This window comes from Ixodes scapularis, unplaced genomic scaffold (assembly GCF_016920785.2).
Source record: "Ixodes scapularis isolate PalLabHiFi unplaced genomic scaffold, ASM1692078v2 PGA_scaffold6__148_contigs__length_123643588, whole genome shotgun sequence".
Classification (NCBI taxonomy): Eukaryota; Metazoa; Arthropoda; class Arachnida; order Ixodida; family Ixodidae; genus Ixodes; species Ixodes scapularis.
This window is the reverse complement of record NW_024609881.1, coordinates 116,400,282-116,422,405: the sequence shown is the minus strand read 5'-3', so window position 1 is coordinate 116,422,405 and position 22,124 is coordinate 116,400,282. Positions and strand designations below refer to the sequence as shown.

Sequence of the window (22,124 nt, the reverse complement as noted above, 5' to 3'; positions counted from 1 at the left end):
CCATCCTGTGCGTGGATATTTTTCCACGCGTGCTGCCTTTAGGTCACTCGATACGTTCATTAGGCTTGCGTTTCTCAAGCTGTCCCAATGCTGGAATTTACTCTGATACCACATTACAGTGGAATCTCGTTAATTTGAGCCCGAGGGGGACCAAAACTTTGTTTGAATAATGCAAAGTTTGAATTACAGGGAGTCTCCTACCTAGAAACAAATAGGACGGGACCTGCATGTTAGTTTAAATGATCCTTGAGTTGAATTAACGAGATTCCACAGTATAAACTCGTTTTAGCAGACCTCGTTAGTGGTGAAGATTTTGGTGTGTTGTAAGAGGCCGCAGATACCCTTACTAAAGATTGATGCAGATCACAACTGGAGTCTGTTCCAACAAGTGAGACTGACGACATGCGAATGAATATTAGAAAAGAACTGGTTTACTGAAACTTCTGAATTTCGAAAGGTACTAGCGATTTTTTACATAGACGTGCCGACGATTGTCATCACCGCGCGCTTTTGAGTCGTACGAGGCTCCCAAGGTGCCGAGCGCAATGGCAACGGTTTGCAAAGTTGATGCCACTTCTACCGAACCAAAGCCACCTGATGTCCAAAATAACGTCCTTTTTCAAAAAGTCTGCCATAATGGAACGGTGCAATACTTACCAACTGTTTAACATAGTTAATAATATCCGAAAGTATGTTATAACGGAATCTGTAATAGGCAGAGTCGTCTTAATGGCGTTGCAGGGAGACGAACCAAACTTCATAAATCGGTATGTTACAGCTTATAACCAAACGTCTGCTGTAACTACTTCTGATGTGACAGGGTTATAGTGTAGCGGGGTAACCATTGAAAAAGCACTGAACCTAGGGAGCAAAAATTTTCTTTTCTACCTAGTTGGGACGGGCCAGCCTCAAAATAAATATTTGTCGAAAAAACAGAAAGAAAACTTCCATAGGTTTAGCGAACTTGGAGCACATACAAATTGGGTACAAACGCTGTCATTATCCCACAGGGGAACCATTTCGGTTTTGCCCGTAAATCGAAAAATTTGTATTGTTTTATAAATATTGGGTAAAAACAGTTTTTTCTTTCTTTTCAAAGGCGCCGTTTTTAGGTAGGAAAGAAAAATCTTTCCCTAGGTTTAGCGTCTCTGTAACGGGGTCCGTCTTGACGGCTACGATTGTACTTGGGCTTGAATTGCACGCTCTCTCACCACCAATTCTTGGTGCAGCATGTGAATGAGCATGTTTTGGTACTTATGCGAAGAGCAAGTCGTCTGCTTCTAGCGCAGGAGTTGCGGCATGGTTCTAGTGCAGGAGTTGCAGCAGTGTCAGAACGACACCGAGCTTCGATTGAAAGGATAGTGGGTAGATCTCAACTCTAGATGCCTTGAGGTGTGCCCACTATTGTTTTTTTTAATCATCCAATACGAGTTTGGCGTTCTGGCATCGTCACAACCCCTACAAAAAAAGCAGACGACTTGCACTTCGCATATCTTTGTCACTACCGGTCTTTCTACCACCACTCGTTCCGGCTGCATAATGGCCGAAACAAGTGAAACACCCCGCAACACTTCCGCAACGTTGCCGGGCAGAAATCGAGGGACCGCCCTTGAGGACGCGGTAAGCACAGCGATCGGCTGACAGTGCCGTCATGGCCAGTGCCGCTAACGACCGAGTCGTGCTGGTTGCTCCTGCAGGCTCGTTCGACACGGAAGACGAGGCCACTGACTTTGTGTGCTGCAAAATCGAGAGCCTGGCGGCGCAGCGGGAGATGAGCTTCCTTGACGCGGGCGAGAGAGACTCTGCCCAGTTCAAAGTGAACGCCACCCACTTTGCCAACCTCTTTGGGCTGCCACCAGAGGAGAAACTAGTCAACTGTGAGTCTACTGGCTTCCTTTTGGGAGGCACCACCGGAACGACGCTTTTTAAACTTTGCTTCGCTGTGAACCCCTCGACCATCTTGGGAAGAATCATTTTGTGGAAAGAGAAAATTTTTGGCAGTGTTGGGATTTTTAATTTTAGCCCTCCGAATTACCGGTATTCCCCGATTGCCCTATAACTAGGGTTGCATGTTTTCAGATAAATCGGAACGAATCTGAAAAACGCTCGCCGGTAAAATTTGCATCCATTCAAATTTATCCGAAAAAAGCTCAGAATTTCGAGGTCACGATGACAAGATAAAAAGCAAAAAAAAAGACTGTGTTTGACGAAGAAATTTTATAACACACAACTTGAATGATCCTGAGAATATGCAACTTCAGTTTCCTTTGATATCTCGAGCTGTCAACAAAGGGGGTTTACCTTTTAGCTCGTTGAGGTGCCTTCGGTACGACACATCGTGGTGCGCAGACTTTCTTTATTTTGTTTTGGAATTTTTAGAAATTGGCAACGCGCTCAAATAAACTTGGGGAATTTGAGAGAATCGGAAATCTAACAAAAGTACTCCGACAAACCCCAAATGTTTGGTGAAAAATTAACTCGGAAAAACACCTTAAACTTCGAAAATGTGGAATCCTATGGTTAACATATTTGTGCTAAAAATTTGGGACGTTCTTGGGTGGTCCTCCGAACCCGTGGCGCGCTCTTTGGTCACAGATTACTCGTGCAGCTTCTGGAAAGGACGCATCCCGCACCAAGGCTGGCTCTATCTGAGCATGCAGCACCTGGGCTTTCACTCCTTCTTCTTCGGACAGACCACCAGGCTCCTGCTCAGGTGGACCGACATTACGGTGAGGACGCGGTGTTCTGGCCAGTGCCTCCTTCGGTTTCTTCCAAAGCTGGTGACAGGATGCCAACATTGCTGACCCTTCTTATTTTTTTTTTTATTAACACCTTGGCAATACTCGAAAAATGGGCTGCCGAAAATTGGGATAGTAATAAAAAGAAAGTAACAAATATAGTACTCAAGAATGATAAAAGTTACACTCAAGAATGACATACACATGCTTAGAAACAAACAAAATGTGTACGTGCAAAAATTAAACTACCGTAACATCCCGTAATATCCCGAAAGATACTTTACCCCAAAAAAATAGCTCGCCCCCTTTTTTTGACATTCACTTTTTTTTTTTTTTTCTTTTTTAAAAAGCACTGAAAGATTGTTTGTTTCTAGTAATTTTGGTGCCCTGACCATGGCAACCTTGGCCGAAACGGGATTAGTAGTTGACTGCGGCCGGAGACGAGCCAACATAGCCAACTGGGAAGGAGGGTTGTTTACGCTCCGTTGCACCGAAATGCGAAAACAAGTTTGGCAGGTCACAAAGTAGAAAAATGGCATTTCTAAAAATGTTCTTCGATCTGACGATTTTTCCCGGTCTTTCGGTTCTCTCGGGATTTATGGCAGGAACACATCATCACTTCGGTAATATTAGAACCATGCAGATTCCACATATTTGCTTAGCAGCTCTCTAAAGGTACGAACACCTTTAGTGGCGACTATGTGACGTCTACGTGCCCTGCACTTTTCGCATAAATTCATTTTCTCCTCCTCTCTTCGCCCCTCTTCTTTGAAGAGACAGTGTGCAGAGCAATAACTCCTATAGTCACCGCGAGGGTGAGAAGGACGAGGCATCTCTTCTGAATGCCCGGCCTCTGTCACGCACTCGCTGCCTTTCGCCGTGCTCTGGCAGCGCGTGCACACGTGTGACTCCGAAGCGTTACCGAAGGTGGGGAGCTCGCGCTGGAGGCGGGACAACCCAAACGTCTTTCTGCCGTTCTCGTCTTATGAGCGGCTTGTGCACCATCACGCCGAGTAGGCGACGTGAGACGTTGCGCTGCAGCCTCGTTAATTAGGAGGTGCTGTGCTCTCTTCCATCCTTGGCTGCCTCCCTTCCTTGTCACCTCTTACCCAACTTTACACTTCCTTCTTGCGTTGGTATAAAAGGAGAAACTTAAAAGGACGTTGTGCCTTGCTGAAGAACATGCTGTTTGTTCGTTTGATCCGGACATCGGTCTTGACGGCACTCGGAAGACGCGATTGCACTGTTGGCGGGGAAGTGTGACGTTTAGCTAGGTCTGAAAGCGACCTGAAGCTTTGCATGAGAAGTGAGCTGTGCAATCCGCCTCTTGCTTGCTGGCATTTCAGCCTAATGGATTGAGGAAGAGTCTCCGACACCTCGTTTATATACTGTAAATAATGTGGCTGAGGTTGTACGTTTTAAGGAAATAGTTCCTTGTGGAAGCGAGAATGCGGGCAAGCTGGTTTATTATGGACATTTCAACCCTGGGTCGGAAGGAGAGCAGAAGGATTTGTTGCGCAAGCTTTTTCTGTTTAGTTTAGCCCCTTAAATGCCAAATTGTTTCTTCCAAAAGTAACCTAAAAGTGCCATATCTTTTTTTTTTATTTTGAATTGTTATTCCTCTAGTATTAGACATAAAATTTGAAAAGTTTATTACGCAAAAAATCAATGGAGGCAAAAAAAATATTTGCCAACTAAAATGAGTGCTGCCATCAATGGTCAGCGCCGCAAAACTATTCGGACGAGCCAAGCTCGTCCGTGGAAGTGAGGGCTACCGAAAAAACCACTGGACGAGCTGAGCTCGTCGACGGCATTTTTAGCCGGAAAGTGGCCAACGAGCTCAGCTCGTCCAAGGCACTTAAGGGGTTAAAGCGGTTCCAAGTTGCTTCGTTGCTGCGTTGCTTCATATTCGACTTGGTCCGAGATATCGGCATTTTCACGTCCCCGATCTGTTCTCTTCTTACTTTTGCAGAATCTCGAAAGGAGCAACAATGTTTTGTTTCCTGAAAGCATACTAGTGACCTGCAGGGAATCTAAGGTGGGTATTAAGATGATTCCGCAGTTCTTGTATCTTACAATGGAGCAATACTCGAGGAATGACATCTTGCTAATAGCATGACATGCTTTCTATGACAATATAACAGGGTATCTCTCTAGCTTGCATCATCCGTGTTGAAATGACGTCACAGTGACTTCTGCTAGTTGAGGATGACTCGCATCTGGTGTTCCCTTTGCAATGACTTTGCCTTCCCTCATTCCAGTACTACTTTTCTATGTTTACCAACATTGTGGAGACTTTTTCACTCATGGAGCAGTTGGCAAACTTGGCAATGAGGCAGTGAGTATGCTCTCATTCTTTTTGAGTATGCACTCGTTTTTTTTATTCCTGGTAACGTTACGACTGCTGTGGGCATTGATCCTGTTTGACAGCTTCATTGGTCGCTTATGTCCGTTTCTGTTTTTTTTTCATAACCCTGTTTTCCCAGGATACGCTTTTCTTTCCATTAATTAGTTTCGGTATGACATGGGAAAACGGTTAACGCAGTTGTAGTAGTCTGGTAATGATTGAGGAGAGGTAGCTGTGTGGATTAATTAATGAGTGGATTAATGCAGATTAATCTCGGAGGAACACTACGAGGTGGACGAGCAACTAGCGCGGAAGCTGAGTCGAAACGTTCCGAAGAAGCTTCCACACCTGAAGCGGGATCTGGACGCCAGGGCACAGAGCGAAGCATACAGGTAATCTTTTTACATTCAAAGTATTAAAGGCCTACCTCACGCCATAAAAACGTTCCTTAAGCTTCTAAATATTCTCAACCATCCCTATAACAATGTAACAAAAAAAAAATTTTAGGTTAATTTTTGCAGATTTAACCCACTGAGGGACGCATAACTATGAGCCATAGAGGCCGTACTGTTATTCAATAATGTTTACTAGGATCGTGCGAATGTTTGAATTTTCAAATGGTTGTTTCGAATGATATGCTATTCGATATTTGCTTCGAAATTCACTGCAATATTTGTGCTTTTCGAAGTGTTGATTGCGGCGGGTTGGCCTTGTTGAGCGTGCTTTTTACCGAGCAGTGTGATTCCATGCAGTGAAGCAACACCCGTGAAGTTTGCTTTCGTGGATGTCGCTTCTCTGCAGCGCACCCGTGTCTTGCAGGAAGCGCACTCAATGGGGCTGACCCGCTGCAAGCAACACTCCGAAAAGTACAATTATTGCGGTCGCGTGCTTAGAAGTGCAGCACTCTTGCAAAGTATGATGGTGCCTGGTGTATTTAAAAAGAAATGGAAACTTTGTCGATGTTGATATCTACATCGCAGTAAAATTTTAAAAATTGAACTGGGTATTATGCGAGAGGGTGTTAGGCTCAGATGGCATGACAATGAGCTTTCATGATTAGTGAATGTCTTTTTTTTGCATATTAGAGATTGTAGGAAGGTCACTTGCATATAGCAAGAAAATTAATAAATCCTCTCGATTAGGTATAGATGGGCATCTCTACGAGTTTAGTTTTATGTCGAAAGTGTCGTTTACTTTCCATCTCAATATAGGCATTGATTTTCTGAAACCAAAGTCTTTAAGTATGGATTGATTAAGATAAAACCTATCTTAGAAGTGGACAAGTGGAGGCCTGGGAGCAACCATTGCGAGTTTAGCTGTGCTTTCGTTTAATGTGGTGCAGTAGTGAAAGGCTGGGACAAACTATTCTATATTCAATTAGAAAATATTAGAACGAAACCATTGTTCGCTTGGAAATCAAAATCCACTATTTGCACGTGTCTATCATAGGTTTCCGCACTGCTTTATTGCATCGATGCAAACTCCGGAAGGGCTCCTCCCTCAGCCGCGGCGTCCCCGCCCTTTGGATTAAAAATATCACTTTGGAAGATTCCTTGGGTGGGCCTTTTTGCCGAGGTATGGGGAGGCCGTGGCACTTCGCCGGACTACTTTTACGCCTCGCAGAACGACCTTCCGGCTGCCGCTGGAGGAGCGTCTGGACGGAACCCTGGATTGCAGCCTGTGGACGCCGTACAACAAGCAGTTGGTCCGTGGAAAGCTCTACCTGTCGCCCAACTACGTCTGCTTCGAGAGCAGGGTGAGTGCCCCGCACGCCGGACGGTCGTTTTTACGTAGCAACCAGGGTTTCATGTTTTCGGGGGTGGTTTTTTTTTGTTTTGTTTTTGTGGGTTCAGGGGGGGCTCCTTGGCATCCGATTCCAGTGTCGCACAGAAACCGGCATTTATCAAGGCTCATGTTGAAGACGCCAAGATGGGGGTGTGGGATTCCTCAATCGTTAGGAAACATACGTGCGACCTGGATGTACTCAGAAACCATTCCAGTACCGAGATAGGAGAAGGAAATGAGATAACAGGGCGTGGTTTCTTGGAAAATAGAGCAGCACCGTGGTCAGTTCAGTGCAGGCTATGTTCCCATTCAGCAGGAGAGGAAGCTGTAGATGAAGGTTTATTTCTCTGAAGCTTGAGATTTCCTCATTGAAGGACGGCTGAATTTCAGTGTTCTACGGTTTCCCCCGATTTTGATGAAATCGGTTCGGCAGTTAATTTTGGGGGTTTGTCGGTGTATGCCGGAAACACAAAACCTTACTTATAAGTTATAACCAACCCTGCCCGGAACACTGGAGTCTGTGCGATCTACCCCTATGTAGAGGGGCAGCTCCAATAACGGTTTAAAGTGTTCACTTCTACTTTCCTTTTAAAGGAAAAAATATGTTAGAACGCTCAGTCTGAGATGGTTTCTGTAGTTCTACGTAGTTGCCTTCAGTGTTTGTGATGCATTTGTCAGCGTTTAGGAGAATTATCTTCTGGCTCTATCTCGGTGTTCGGTGCCATTTGGTTCTATAACTTCTTGCTGCGTAAGATATGCGGGAGAAGCTCTTGCCTTCAGCATGCACTCGTTGCCTTCCATCACACTTTAACTGCGCATTCTCACGAGACAACGGAGCGTCTTCGAGACAGAAAGCTTGCTCTGGAGGCGGAGCTTGTACTGATATCTTATATATGTGGCTTGCACTATATGTGGCTTGCACCGATGTCGCATCAGCCGCCATTGCGGTGACCTTGTTGCTCAGTGCGTACCTTCTGCAGTATGCATTTTGCACCATCTAAGTTATTTTCTTTAGCGAAGAACAAGTCGGAATGACCACCGGCATGGTACAATGACATCACATGCAAACCATGTACCTCATTAAAAATGTTTGAGTTATTTTTATTGCAAAAATAAACCATGCATTGCTGAATACTTATTCTCCACCATCCAAACGGAGTGCTAGCGGTTCGAACCATGTGCCAAACTTTCAGAACTAACCGTTACCTTATCCAAAACTAACGAGTGATTTTCTTTAAAATACCAATGGGAAAATGGCGGCCAACTGAGTCCTCGAACACACGGAGCTGAACGGCGCCGGGTACCAAGAATGGGCCCCATTTTCTTATTGAAATCTTCGGAAAATCGCTGGTAACTTTCAAATAAGATGACGGTTCCGAAACTTTGGCAGCTGGCTTGGACTGTTGGTGCTACATTTGGGCGGAGAATCGGCATTCGGCGATACACGCTTCATTTTTGCGGTGAAATGAACACTCTTAATTTTGGGAAGGGGGGGGGACACACTATATAGTCTAGATCACCTTCCCGATTCCACACAAATGCCGATACGCCGTTTTCTCCGACGTACAGGTGAAGAACCTCGTGTGCTTGGTCATTCCTCTACGAATGCTGCTCCTAACGGAAAAGGTTGAGAACCACCTGCTTTCAAATGGGGTGCTACTGACCACCAAGAACAAGGTAGGCCCTCGCATCTCCCAAAAATTTAGTTTGGACGCCAGTACCCCGCACACGCAACTCTGAAAGGTGTAAATATCGGCGCAGTAAGTAGGGCACGTGGGCCTTTCTCCGACCGCAAGGCATCAACCGTTGTTCCAGCGGATACGACACCCTGTACTTTGTTTTATCGTAGCTTGTTGAAGAGCAAACGCCGTGGCCCCTTCGAGCTATTTGGAGCAGCGCAGGCGGGGCACATGACAGTCCTTATCAAAGTGCAGGGACGAGAGCGTAGCTTGTGCAGTTGGAGAAGAGGGCAAGGGGGAGCTCCCCTCTTATCCAGACCGTTTCTTGTGCATTCCAGGCGTCGGTTTTGTCCCCCTCGAGGATTAGCCTGTCACTCGAAATTCGTGCAAAAGAGGCTTTCCTCTTCCACCTGTGGCTTCAGTGGCACTGCGCGTAACTAGTGAGGTACACTACGGGTCATGTGTCTCTGATCGCCTCGCTGGGATTGTAGCTTTTGCCGTCTGCCAAGTTACGTTGAAACGGAGTATGGTATCTGGAGGTTCGTTACTGTTTTGAGGGCGACAAATTGGTTGGCCACGATCGCTCGTGTTCCGTCTCATTTGGGTCGTGATGACGGGCGTTTTTCTGTGCTTCTTGACTGTTCACAGATCAACTTCTCGTTCTCTCAAGTGGAGGGCCGGGACTTCCTGATCGAGAAGATCGTCGAGTTGCTCGCCAAACTGCCGCAGCCCAAAGAGTAGGCACAACCCTTCGTTTTACTCTCCTCGCGTTGTACATCTGTTCGCCTTCTTCCAACCTTAGCTGACTTAAGGACTGGTATGTAAGCAGTGCTCTGTTACTGGGGGGGGGGGGGGGGGGGGAAATGTTGAAATACGGGAAAAGGGGGTAAATGTTCATGCGTACTATTATTCACCCTAATAGGGGAAAAGACTCGCATGAACAAAGGGATGAGGGATTAAAAGTGGGATAGGGTATTAAAGAGGAATCACAAGTTCAGAGTTCCAGGCGGATTTAAAGGTTGGGAAGGGAGAGGGGAGAGGAGGAAAGGGGGGGAGTGGGTGACGGGCGCGATAGGAGTGTGAGGAGAAGGCATGCAGGGGTCACAGGCGCTCGGCAAGCTCTGTCTGGTGGAGAAACTCTAGCACGGCACGGAAAATGCTCCATGCTTGCCGCCGGCTACCAGTGGGAAAAAGGAGACACGTGGTTGTAGCCGTTCGTCCTCCTGCTTTTAGGACAGTGGCGAAGAGCACTTTCCTTGCTGCGTCGTATTCTGGGCAGATGAGGAGTATATGGGTGATGTCCTCGGGGTCCCCACACACTGTGCACTCCGGGCTGTCAACTCTGCCGGCTCGGCCGTAGCGATGAAGTGCTAGCCTCGTAAACGCACTCCCTGTCCGGAGTCGATGGAGTAGCGATGCGTCTGCCCTTGTCAGTCTGGAATCAGGGACTGGGATGGGGGGTGTGCCTCGCGCTGTAGATGGGTCTGGGTGCCGACTCCTGATATTTCTGGCAATAAGAAGTCTCGCTTCATGAAAGGGTCGGAGGTGGTAAGTAGGTGAGGGTAGAGCGTGTGCGTTCTTGGCTAGGGTGTCGGCGCGCTCATTACCCACAATTCCTGAGTGCGCCGGGACCCACTGAAATGCTAATGTCCACCCGCGTTCTTGTAGTGTCGTTGCAAGATGGGCTGTTTCTTGAGCGAGCAGTGATCCCTCGCCGGCATTGGCTAAATTGCGCAAGGCCGTGCGGGAGTCCGTTAATATTACCGCAGCGGTCATCCACTCGGTGGTCCTAAGGTATTCCAGGGCCAAGAGTATAGCGACCATTTCCGCAGTCGTGGACGATGTTTCAAGGTTTATACGGACGGCGTATTCTTTCCCAATGGATGGAATCACGTAAGCGGCGGTTGCCGTACCTGCGCTTCTATTTACGGAACCATCTGTATATATTTCAAGGCTGCTGGCGTACTTCTCCTCAAGTGCTACTGCCACAGCAGTGCGTGCGACAACTGGATGAACGTCTTTTCTCGCCCGGACGTCGGGGAGTGATCCCTGCACGTTGAGAGGTGGTTCTGTCGAGTGGGGTGGGCGGATGGGGAACCGAGGTCCAGGGTCACCGATCTCATTCGTGAACTCTGCAGCGATTCGGCCGAAGTGTGACGAGGACCTCGAGTGGAGATTCATCAGAAGATAATCAGTAGATAGCGCCACATGAATGCGAATTAGGTGCCTTTTGCTGCTCTCCTCTCCCTTGAGGAATAGCGGTTGTTCTCTTGCCTCTACGAGAGTAGGTATATTCGGGGAGTTGGAGGGTAATCCCAAACAGAGGCGTAATGCAACTCTGTGAAACCTTTCCAGCTGGTCTCTCTGTGGACCGCGGATGTTTGCAAGAGGTAGCGAATAGAGAAATTTCGACTTTATAAGGCCTTTGTAGAGGGTGAGCAACCCGTTGGGAGGAAGGCCCTGCTGACTGTGGGCACGGAATTTTCTCAGTAGGCCTAGTAGTTGCCGGCACTGCATGAGAAGTCGTTTTACTGCTGGTCGCCAACTCCCCGTCTCATCAATAAGATGCCCAAGGTAGAGGTGCGTTTTCTCTCTTGTCACCTCAGTGCCTTCAATAAGGATATGATGAGTCTGTCTTGCATAGGTAGGGTGGCTGAAAAGCAGGGTTGATTTTTGTGCGGATAGGGTCAATCCAAGGCGCGAAATTTCTGCCACCGTTTTGTCCAGCGCTACCTGCAAAGTTTGGCCGGTGAGTTTTGCCTTATCCGTGGTTCCTACCGCCCATATTGCCACATCGTCTGCATATATTGCAATATTGACGCGCGGATCCAGAGGGTTGTCTGTTTGTGGTATGATTCCAGGAAGGGATGCCATCGCCAAGTTAAAGAGAAACGGGCTAATCACACTCCCTTGCGGTACTCCCTGTGTGACATGTCTTGGGGTACTCGTGGCATTGAGGACTTTGACGACAAATGATCGGTTTTGAAGGAAGGCGCGGATGTAGTTATAAGCCCGGCCTGATATTCCAAAATTGCTGAGTTGGTGAAGAATTGTGTCATGAGGTAAAGCATCAAATGCTTTGCGTATGTCCAAAAACACGCAGTACATCACTTGGCGGGTCGCGCGGGCCTCTTCCAGGGCAGATACAATATCGCAGATAGCATCCGCTGTGCAGCGGTGTCTTCTGAATCCAGAAAGTTGACCAGGTAGAGCCTTTGTTGCGTCCAGATGCCAAGTTAGGCGCCTGAGGACTAGCCTTTCGAGAAGCTTTCCAACGCTGCTGGTCAGTGAAATTGGTCTATACGACTCGGGTGACGTGAGCGGTTTGCCAGACTTGGGTATTGGTATCACGTGCGAGAGCTTCCAGGCATCGGGAATCTCTGAAGTTTGCCACACTTGATTGAGCGCCTGAAGAAGATTAGGGTAATGACACTCGTCAATGTTGCGTAGGGCTTGATACGTGACACCGTCTGGTCCTGGAGCACTGCGGCGCGTGCATTGCACAAGGGCTGCCTTCAGCTCGTCAACTGTAAAATCCGTGTCAAAATAAATAGGAGGAGGGCCATCTGGGGGTGAGATGGTGAAGGGACGATACCCCGCAGGTGACGGGATATTTCTAGAAAATTCGTCGGCAAGGAGCTCTGCAGTCGCCTCTAGTGTTAGCTGTAGAGAAATGGCGAGTCCAGCAGTAGGGTGTGTCGGCACTTTTTCCGCAGAGAGTGCTCTGGCTATTTTCCACGCTTTAGTGAGGCCTCCTGGGGATGCGAAAGAGGCGCATAGCTGGTTCCATTGCTTACGTTGAAGTCGTGTCGTATGTCGGCGAAATTTCGCGTCAAGCTTCCGGTGGTGCTGCCAGTCAGCTGCAATGTTCGTTCGGCGAGCTTTCCGCTGGGCTCTCCTGCGAGCAGCGCGCAAGTTGAGGTATTCCAAATCCGGTGCAGGCCTTTGGATTGGCAAATTGACTGTTCTCGTTGATAGGCTGAGGGCGTTCGTGATTGCTGTGCCAAGATCGTTCATTGGTCCATGTTTCAGGGCTTTGCTGAGATGTTGGCGGAATAGATCCCAGTGTGTGACTTCGTACTTCTTGTACTTCCTGGTTCTCGTATGAGGTGATACTACCATGATTGGGACATGATCGCTCCCCCACGTGTCTGCCATTACTGTCCAAGAGGCTGCAATGTCCCGTGGTGCGAAGGTCAGATCTAGAACACTGCCGTGGACACCCTGACGGACAAATGTTTCAGAGCCGTCGTTAAGGGCCTCCAGGCCAAGGGAGGTGGTAACCTCCTCAAGTGCTGACCCCCTTGGTGTGGTCCGATTATCACCCCATGTGGTATTGTGGGCGTTGAAGTCCCCGCAAAATAAAAGTCTGCCGGGACATTGACGGGCTATGTCCCTCAAGATTCTTGCGTCCCAGTCGGATGTGGAACCCGGAGCCACGTACACAGACACCACTGTGAACTCCACCCCACGAACGCGAATCGTGGCGGCCACGTATTCTGCGCTGTGTGAGGAAAACGCAGAGAGATCGACGTGGTTATGCGAGAGTCCAGCTTTCACCAGCAGTAGCGCTCGGCTTCGTCCATTTGCTAGCGCCGGCGCACTGCTGTAAATCACGTATGGTGAGAGTCTAAAGTCCCCAGGTTGCGTTAATGGCTCTTGTATGGCAAGAACGTCCACAGGATTCAGGAAGAGATGCTGTCTGAGGTCAGGGAGACGTGTTCGAAGGCCACGAGCATTCCACTGTAGAACTGTAGGTATGATCGGCTTGGCTTTATTCTTTACCTGTGTTGCCACGCTGTACGTGTATGAAGATAAATGTTGAATTGTTATTAGGAAAAAAATATATAAGTTGGGTTCATTTTAGAATGCTGTCGACAAGTGGCTCAATGAAGGAGAGAATTTGCAGCAGTGTACGCGCCCCTGGGAACGCCATGATGGAAATAAATTCCCGTGCTGTGGAAATCGCAAGGCGAATCAAGGCGGACAGCGTTGTACTGCGTGGGCCTTCAGAAGCTGTTCTGCAATGTGATGCTTCAGGAGCTAGAGGTATTTGAGCAGAGGCAGTAGCAGCTGTAGGTAGCCTAGGCTCACTGCGTAGTGCCTCGGCGTAGGTGTGTGGAAGGTTTAGTTCTGGAATTGATACCAGAACCGGGGCCGACACAGAACAGACATCGTTGGTAGGCATCTCTGTTTCCATGGAGCTCACCTTCTCTTCAGCAGGATCTTGCGATGATGGTTGTCGGTGGTCTGACGAGCGACGTCTGGAACGTCTCGGATGCCGTGGCTTGTCCGAGGAGGCAAGGTCCCCAGTTGCTGCTGGGTCTTCTTGCAGGGTTTGCTTAGATACATTAGCCTTGCTTCCGTGACTCTTGTTGACCTCAGCTCGAGCTTCAGCAAAGGGGATGTTATTCTCGCAACTATAGCGGCAGATACTTCGCTGTTTCTGCCACTGGGAGCAACGCATTGACGTTGTTTCGTGGGATTTCTTACAGTTAATGCAGCACGGGCTGGGGGCGTCGCATTTGTCAGTGGAGTGTGGCTTTGAGCACCGGAGACATTGTACCTCTCGCTTGCACGACGCAGACACGTGGCCAAAATGACCACATTTCTTGCACTGCAAAGGGCTGTTGACATGCAGAGTGACTTGGTGTCGGACCAATCCAACATAGGCATGTTCTGGCAGCGTCGGTGATTGAAATTCAATACGAACGGTGCGCGACTTGCCAAGACGGCGTACCTCCTTTATGGGCGCGTCTGAGCGCATAGACGCAAGTAACACGGCGTCAGTAAGTTCTGGATCAACGTCGTGAATAACACCGACACTGGAGGTCTTCCCCCTTGGTTCAAAAGCTCGTACTTTTATACCGCAAAGGGTGGTCAACTTCAAGAGCAATTGCGTGGTCTGACCGTTTCGGGTGTCAACGGCAATCACGTTTTTCCACTTGTTTGGGCGCACCTCAATAATGCAGGAAGGCGCCAGTTCCTGGAAGGTGTCCGAGAGGCGCAGTGAATTGATGGATTCGACGCTCACTGTCGGATCGGCCGGGGTAAACAGGACGACGAGACCGGTGGTCGGCTTCGACTTCGTGTCGATGTCTCTGCAACGTTTCCGTTTACCTGAGGTGACCTCCTGGTACGGCATATCGCTTGATTGCTCTTCATGAGGCAGCGCTGAAGGTATGCTGGGACCTCCGTTGATCGGGATCGTCGCATTGATTGGAGTGGGCTGGGCACTGTCTTGTGAGACAGGCGGTCCGTTCCCCAAAACATCATTGGTCAGAAGCGCAGGAGATAGAACAGGCGGAAGGTCGCCCAGCGGAACAGGCAAGGACATGCCTCACTGGGTTGAAGGCAGATGGCTAGGCCATCCAAAATCCACCCTAGAGGACTGCCGGCCTTTTCTGTTCGTATCAGTGTTATAAAACAGGCTAATAGAACAAACTGCAGAGTACTTAGATTAATTCAGATCAGGAGCAGGTATCAGGACAGGATGCTAACCTCGTCGTCGTCGTCGTTTTTTTCCTCTGTTACTGCTTGATATGAAATCAAAACATGGAGTAAATAAATTATTAACACAGGCATCCAATTCTTTTATTGAAATAGCGTAAACAGTAATGAATGCACCAGGACCAGAAGTGCTTGGACAAAACACTTTTTAATTTGAACACCGAGTGAGCCACAGAGTGTCGTTTTGCCACAAAGTTTTACAGGTTCACTTGTGTGTTCTTTTTAGCGTCGGCCACTGTGGAGATGGCAGTCCCAAGTCGGCATCTTGTGAGCCAAGTTTTTGTTTTCATTTTTCTTGTAATCAAATACATGCCTAGTAGTTTCATTTTATCTCTTGAAAACACTTGCATGGTACATGTACTACCGTATATTGCCGCGTAAAGGTCAACCCCAAGGATAGGCCTAAACACCCCCAAATTCTAATTCAGTGGTTCTCAAGTTCTCAATAATTGATGTTTCGCGGACTCTTTGTAGATCGACGGAGATGTTGGAGGACCTTGTTTGTGGTGGGGTGAAGGGAAAGGTGTAGGTTAATTCTGATAATGATTTAATAAGTGGATATAACAAAGGGCTATGTAAAATAGACTTCGCTTATTGACATACACGAGAAAACGCGCCGGAAAATTGGAACGTTTTTTCTCAATCTGAATAAAGACATCTTTTATTGCCGGGTTTTGACTCGTGAGGCAATGCTTCGCGGACCCCTGGAATGCCATCGCGGACCCCAAGGGCTCTGCAGACTCTCATTAAAAAAAACTTTTTACTGTATATGTTTTTTTAGCTACACATTTTTTAGATATTTATTTCTGAAAAGGTCAAATTACAAACGGCAATATACGGTACTCAAAATGAGTTTTGCAACTAAAATATTCCTTTGAACATTTTTTTGGGGGTGGTGGGGTTGTAGTAGCGACATACGGTAGAATACCGCTCATCCGCCCATTCCACCCTAAGCCCCCATTCCCAAATTTGTAAGATCCAAGAAAAGACGCACAGTATATTTATACCTAAAATTGATGACTGGACAAGCGCCCATTCCCCATTTTTTCGTTATTCTTTTCAAAATTTTTAGTGGGCGCTTGCTCGATATTCTACGGTACACCTGCCACCTAGGCATCTGCCACCTAGGCAGATTTTTTTTTTTTTTTTTTTCATTATTAACTTGGATTTAATCCTTTACTTTGACCGTGCTCGAAATTGTATTCGTTCAAACTTCAAGGCTTATTCGAATTGGACCTTGCGCTCAGGTCCGGAGACCCCTTGGAAGCTCGAAGGATCTCTGGCGAAGTGCTTTGAGCTGCCACGATCCAAAGAGGCTGAGGCGGCCGAAGTGCTCAAGGAAAAGCAGTGGGAAGAACACTTTGCAGAGTACGGCAGGTAGGTGCTTTGAGAACCCGTCGTCTGTAATTTGGACCTTTGTTCGCTGTTTATTTGATCTTTTGATCTCTCTGGGCCCCTGACCTGTGCTCTGGACCTTTGTGAGCTCTTGCTTTGCACATCGGATTCTTTTGGGGCTTTTAGCCCATGCTTTAGTTCTTTTTCAAACCTTGACCTGTGCTTTAGGCTTATGTAGCTGTATATTTCGTGAATCTTTTCTGTGGAATTTTGTGGACTGTTGACTCATGCTTTAGATGTTTGTGGACTCTCGACTTATGCCTTGAATCCTTGTGGACTCTTGCCTTGGATCTTTGTCAACTCGACTTATGCCTTGCATCTATGTGAACTCTTGACATCTGTTCTGGATTTTGTGGACCCTTGACATGTTTTCTGGACCTGTGTGGTCCTTTATGCTGTTTTTTCCTATCCTTATGGACTACCTGTGCTTTGCATTCTTGTGAAACTTCTGACCCATGCTTTGTCTTGGTGGCTTTGTCTTGGTGGATTTGGAGCAATCCATAAGGTCTCCATGCTCACGCCTTTAGTATGGTACATGCAAGTGCACATTTGCACGCCCAAGAAGATAATAGTGAAGAAGTGATCCAAATCCACTGAGGGAATTTTTCATAAGGTATCAGCAAGAATTGCAGAACAAGGCTAGGCCCAATTTTTCGCTTAACGTCACAAACATTATGTTCTCAGTGTGCCCGCGTGGCATTAGTGATAACAGTGAGTGGATATATCACAGGGGCATCTGCACCTACCGTACCAGCAAAGCGCAGGAGCTGGTGTTGGCTGGAATTCCTGACAGTCTGAGGGGAGAGCTGTGGATGCTTTACTCGGGCGCCATAAATGAGGTAACAAGGTGTCCCTTGCCCGCGAGTTTCCTCTAACTTAATTAACTTACCGACATTGTTTACTGTCCCAAATCTCTCCGGTTTACTTTACACACTTCCGAATAAAGTAGAAATCAGCGGCAACCTTCATTCCAAAGTCCTACGCTGCACGAAACGCAGCATTTAAAGGGCGATTGTTTAAACGTGTGTAGAAAGCAGCAGACGTCACAGAATGCTATGGTATCGGGTCGTGGCGTTACGTGATGTCGCGTCGGCTCTGCATCGCTTTGCCGCTGCGCTGCAGTAAAGCCAACTCGTGGAATGCGTGGCAGCACAATAGGCAGCAGGTGTGTCGCAAGGAAGCCAACGTACGAAAACGTACACTAGCAACAGTGCCGAATTGTGCCGAACGACTCAAATTTGGGGCTGGGTCGTACATAGTTGTTTCTGTGCAACAGGGCGTGTTGTGCCTACTTGTGACTACTTTCGCTAAGGAAACGCGCTGGCACCGTCTTAAGTGGAACACTTATGGTGTGCATACGTATTTCTCAATTTTTCGACGCACCATTCTTTCCCCGTAGGCTTCAAATAATCTCAAGCGCTACGAGCGACCATTTCTCGTAAATAGTGCGTAGAGTTTATGTCACCGACACTGCAAAATAACTACAGGCAAACCTGGAACACTTTGGGAGTGTTCCAGGTTTGCCTGTAGGTGGCGCCGCTCTTCACTGACAGTCGCAAGCGGTTGCAACAAAGTCGATCCCACTCAAGCGCAAATGTGCGAACCAGCCTTTAGAATTTCACTTTGAGCTTTTTTGGGGGGAGGGTGTCATCGTAGCCGCGTCTTTCTCTCAAAGATGGAGGCGAATCCGGGGTACTACCGGAAGGCAGTGGAGGAGAGTACGGGCAAGCGGACTCTCACGGCGGACGAGATTGAGCGGGACCTGCACCGTTCCCTGCCCGAGCACCCCGCGTTTCAGAGCCCCTCCGGGATCAACGCCCTGCGGCGCGTGCTGAACGCCTACGCCTGGCGCAACCCTGCCATTGGTAGGCGGCCGATGCCACTTCCCTGGCACGTTCTGGTTTTTGTGTTTTCTAGACGTGTCTAGTAGCTTATAGAATTTCAATGTTTGAAGTGTTTTTCTGGTTTAATTTTCTGCCATTGATGCATTACTAATGTCACTCTTCTAAGAAATTTTTTTTTTTTTTTAAGGAAGTGTGGTGATTTATAGAATATTGATGTTTTAATTATCTTCTTGAATTTGTTAATGCATAACCTGGGGACAACACATGCAAAATTTTGTTTGTATGAAAATTATTTTCGCTTCATGGTTTGCGTCAGTACAGGTTAAATTTTACGAGGAATTTGACATTTTTTTGCCTGTAAACATCCATCGTAACTGTAGAGGCTTTTTTGTGGGGCTGTTAAAAGTGAGTTATTCAAACACTTCTACTGTGTTAGAATATGGAGAATACTGTAACACATTTGTCTTCACTATTGGCCTCCTCATTAGCCGGCAGTTGGTCATCTTGCGTTTTCTAAGTCGACCGAAATTAGTACGGAAAAAGCAGCAATGTCTGTCTCCAGAACGAGCAAAAAGCCACAGCTCGCATCACGACTTTTCTGCACGTTTGTTATTTTTCCTGGCGTCAAAATATATGAGTTTCTCTACGAGGGAACACTCGTCAACGCACTCTAGGAAATCTACAGTGTTTGCACGATCCTCGCGCAACCTGATTTTGGAGACTCGAGCAAGCACAAAGCTTAAGCGTACTCATGGCGAAACGCCCTTGCAGGATACTGCCAGGCCATGAACATAGTGGCGTCTGTATTGCTACTGTACGCCTCAGAAGAAGAGGCCTTCTGGCTCTTGGTGGCACTGTGTGAGCGCCTGCTCCCGGACTACTACAACACCAAGGTGGTCGGAGCACTCATCGATCAAGGTATGCGGTGGTGTTGACGGAATCGAGGTGTGGTCCTCGCCGCAAAGTTAGACGGTGTCAGTTTAGACGTTCTATTATGCACAGAATGCCTTATAACGGAAGCTAAGCTTTTGGAAGTTTGTCCTTTCTTGCATCCGTGTGTACCCCGTGTAAGATTAGGCAGTGTTATACGGTAAACACGGACGCCGGTCACGTGATGCCACAACTTGACATTGTGATGTTACGTCACGTCACGTGAACAAATGGCGTGTCATTTGGCATTGTGGCATGGCACCACGACTTGAGGCTGTGATGTTTGGTCAGATGATCTCGTGGTGTCACGTGGCATCATGACGTCTTGTTATGTGGCATCTGGCTTGGCAGCATAATGTCGCGTCACATTTAATGTGTTCTAAGCACATTGAAATGATCGCTCCTTAAAGGCTGCATTCTGTGATTAATGGACTGGAGATAAGGGTGGCTACCAAGTGTCATTTAATTGTCAATCTTAGTTATGGTAGCTCAAATGTTTTGAGATACAGAATTTGATGGTTTAGTGTCAGATTATTACCAGAATTTTTTGTTAGTTCTGACACACGAGAACCAGGTTCTTGATAGAGTTGAAATTGACAAAAGTTTGGTCCGACTCATTGTTCTGAAAGTCACCAGTCAGACCATTGTCTTTGGTAGCCTCCAAGACCGTTTCGAAAGTGCACCAAAAAGACCTGGCATGCAGAGAATGCAAATGCATGATACCCTAGACCTACTGGACGTTTTTGGCTTGTTCAATCTTTAGGGGTCCTAGAAGACTTGGCCAAGGACCATGTGCCAGATCTGTACAACAAGCTGGACTGCCTGGGAGTTCTGTCCATGATTTCCCTCTCATGGTTCCTCACCATCTTTCTCAGGTATGTTGGCAGAAGGCCTTCTAGCGAAAGTTGCAAGTCTTCTAGGGAAAGTCAAATGCTTTCCAGGGAAAGTGAAAGGTCTTCCAGGGAAAATTAAAGGCTTCCAAGGGACGTCAAAAGCTTTCTAGGGAAAGTCAAAGGCCTAAAGAAATTCATATTTTCTAGGAAAAGTTGAAAGCCTTCTACGAAACTCAAAGGCTTTTTAAAGAAAGTTAAAGGCTTTCTAATGGAAGTTAATGACCTTCTAGGGATAGTCGAGGACTCTCTAGGCCAAGTCAAAGGCCTTCTAGCAGGCGCGTAAGCCTTCTAGCAGGTGTCGGAACACCCCCCGAAATTTTACTATACTGTATATATATGTATATATATTTTTTTTTATTGTTTGTGTGATTGCACCAGCACCTTGAAACACCCCCCGAAAATATTTTCTCGCTACACCACTACCTCCTAGAAAAGGTCGAAGGCTTTCAGAGAAAACTGCCTACTCTAAGGGTGGTTTTTTTGCAAATAAACTCCCTCTGGAATTTTCGAGGAAGTCCTATCAGCTGTGAATATTTGTGGAATGGCACATTTCAGCCAAGGAGTTTAGGAGTTGAGAGTGATTAAAAAGGACGTTACTGTCTTGTGTCCTTTCTTTGAGGCATATTGTTTTCTTCAGAAGACCAGGACATTATGTTTTTGTGCATCGGGATTTCGTAAACACAATTGTACTGGACATCTTGATTGTGTGCATAGTCTATTGCAGGCTAAGAGCAGTGGGACAAGCACGTTCCACAAAGCTTTCCACTCCTTCCATTTTAGTAGAAGGTGAATTCTGGAGAAGAGGAAACATCCTACCATGGCAAGTGGAGAGCTTTGTGGTGGGAGGGTCGTGTCCTGCTCTTCTAAACCTGCAACAGAGTATAGTTACTTTCAATTAGGTTATCACATACCGTTCCAGTTCAAGTAGGGGGAAATGGTGGAGGGAGACATAAAAAGAAATACTCACAAAAAAATAAGACAGCAAATCAGCTGTCTCCACCGCGGCAAACTAGACAGTTTCCCGGCCACCTCGAATCGCGTCTTTTCCGACTGCGGAGCGTAACATTAGAAAATTTTGTCTCCTCCAGCGTAATCCCCTTCGAATGCGCCGTCAGCATTGTGGACTGCTTCTTCTACGACGGCGCCAAGGTCAGTGGCAGCCGACGCCTTGCCCGTCTTCTCTCGTGTTTCACAAAAAGTTGCTCATGCTTTATCGGGCACACTTGCCGTGCACACGGTGCTTGAGCCGGAGGTTACCGCCCTCATTGTCCTCAATTTTGAACACTGTACCTGTACTTTTCTCGCCGATTGCACGCAGAGTGTGCGAGCACTCTTGGAGCGGGGATTTTCTTTTTTTGCGCTTCTTCGGTGGCGGCAGAGCAGACTGCACGCACTACAAAGGCTCTTGCCTGCGAGGCTTGTGTCGGGGCCAGGGGCAATCCTACTTGCCTAACGCGGCTCTGCTCCAGGCCATTAGTTAGTGCCAAAGTACTTTCCTTTGGCGCTTCTACTTTCCTATGCTCGCTACTCGATTGCCAAAGCGTCGGGCTTGAACCAGAGATTCCACGTAGGAGTCCAAGTGCCAGCAGTGAATGGCTGAAAGAGTTGCGCCACCTGGGGAGGGACGGGCACAACAGTGCGCAAACAATCGGTTTGGCACGCCATGTAACATGCGCGACAGAAGACCGGTTTTGGGCATACACGAACGAAGGTGTTCTAAACGCCGCACATTTAGAACACCTTTCGGAGATGCGTAAAGAAGGCCTCCTTTTAACGCGGAATGCATTCACGCGCCGTTTTCTACGAGAAAATAGTCGTGGACAACCGTCGTGGGGCAAGTGTCGTGAACGAGTGACGCGCTGGGTGCGTCGCGCTTCGTCAAGGTTTTATATAAAGCTCGCCAAGACCCGAGTCAAATCGACGTAAGAAAGACGTCCCACCGGGGCTCCAGCCTGGGCCCATGCAGTGGCAGTCGGACAGCATAGTCACTGTGCTGCGTGGCA

The 22,124-nt window shown here is 47.6% G+C and overlaps 1 protein-coding gene across 1 annotated transcript in view; it reads left to right on the top strand.

Moving 5' to 3' along the window:
* The window catches only part of LOC8029798 (TBC1 domain family member 9), a 42,411-nt gene that overhangs the window by 5,664 nt on the left and 14,623 nt on the right, over positions 1-22,124 (top strand). Inside the window, exons 5-19 of the mRNA XM_040213506.1 lie at positions 1,698-1,877; positions 2,596-2,729; positions 4,711-4,776; positions 5,000-5,076; positions 5,352-5,477; positions 6,709-6,841; positions 8,440-8,547; positions 9,198-9,286; positions 15,286-15,326; positions 16,307-16,436; positions 17,185-17,293; positions 18,130-18,319; positions 19,070-19,216; positions 19,992-20,103; positions 21,210-21,270. Coding sequence (XP_040069440.1) covers positions 1,698-1,877; positions 2,596-2,729; positions 4,711-4,776; positions 5,000-5,076; positions 5,352-5,477; positions 6,709-6,841; positions 8,440-8,547; positions 9,198-9,286; positions 15,286-15,326; positions 16,307-16,436; positions 17,185-17,293; positions 18,130-18,319; positions 19,070-19,216; positions 19,992-20,103; positions 21,210-21,270 — 1,703 coding nt within the window. The remainder of the gene's footprint in view (positions 1-1,697; positions 1,878-2,595; positions 2,730-4,710; positions 4,777-4,999; positions 5,077-5,351; positions 5,478-6,708; positions 6,842-8,439; positions 8,548-9,197; positions 9,287-15,285; positions 15,327-16,306; positions 16,437-17,184; positions 17,294-18,129; positions 18,320-19,069; positions 19,217-19,991; positions 20,104-21,209; positions 21,271-22,124) is intronic.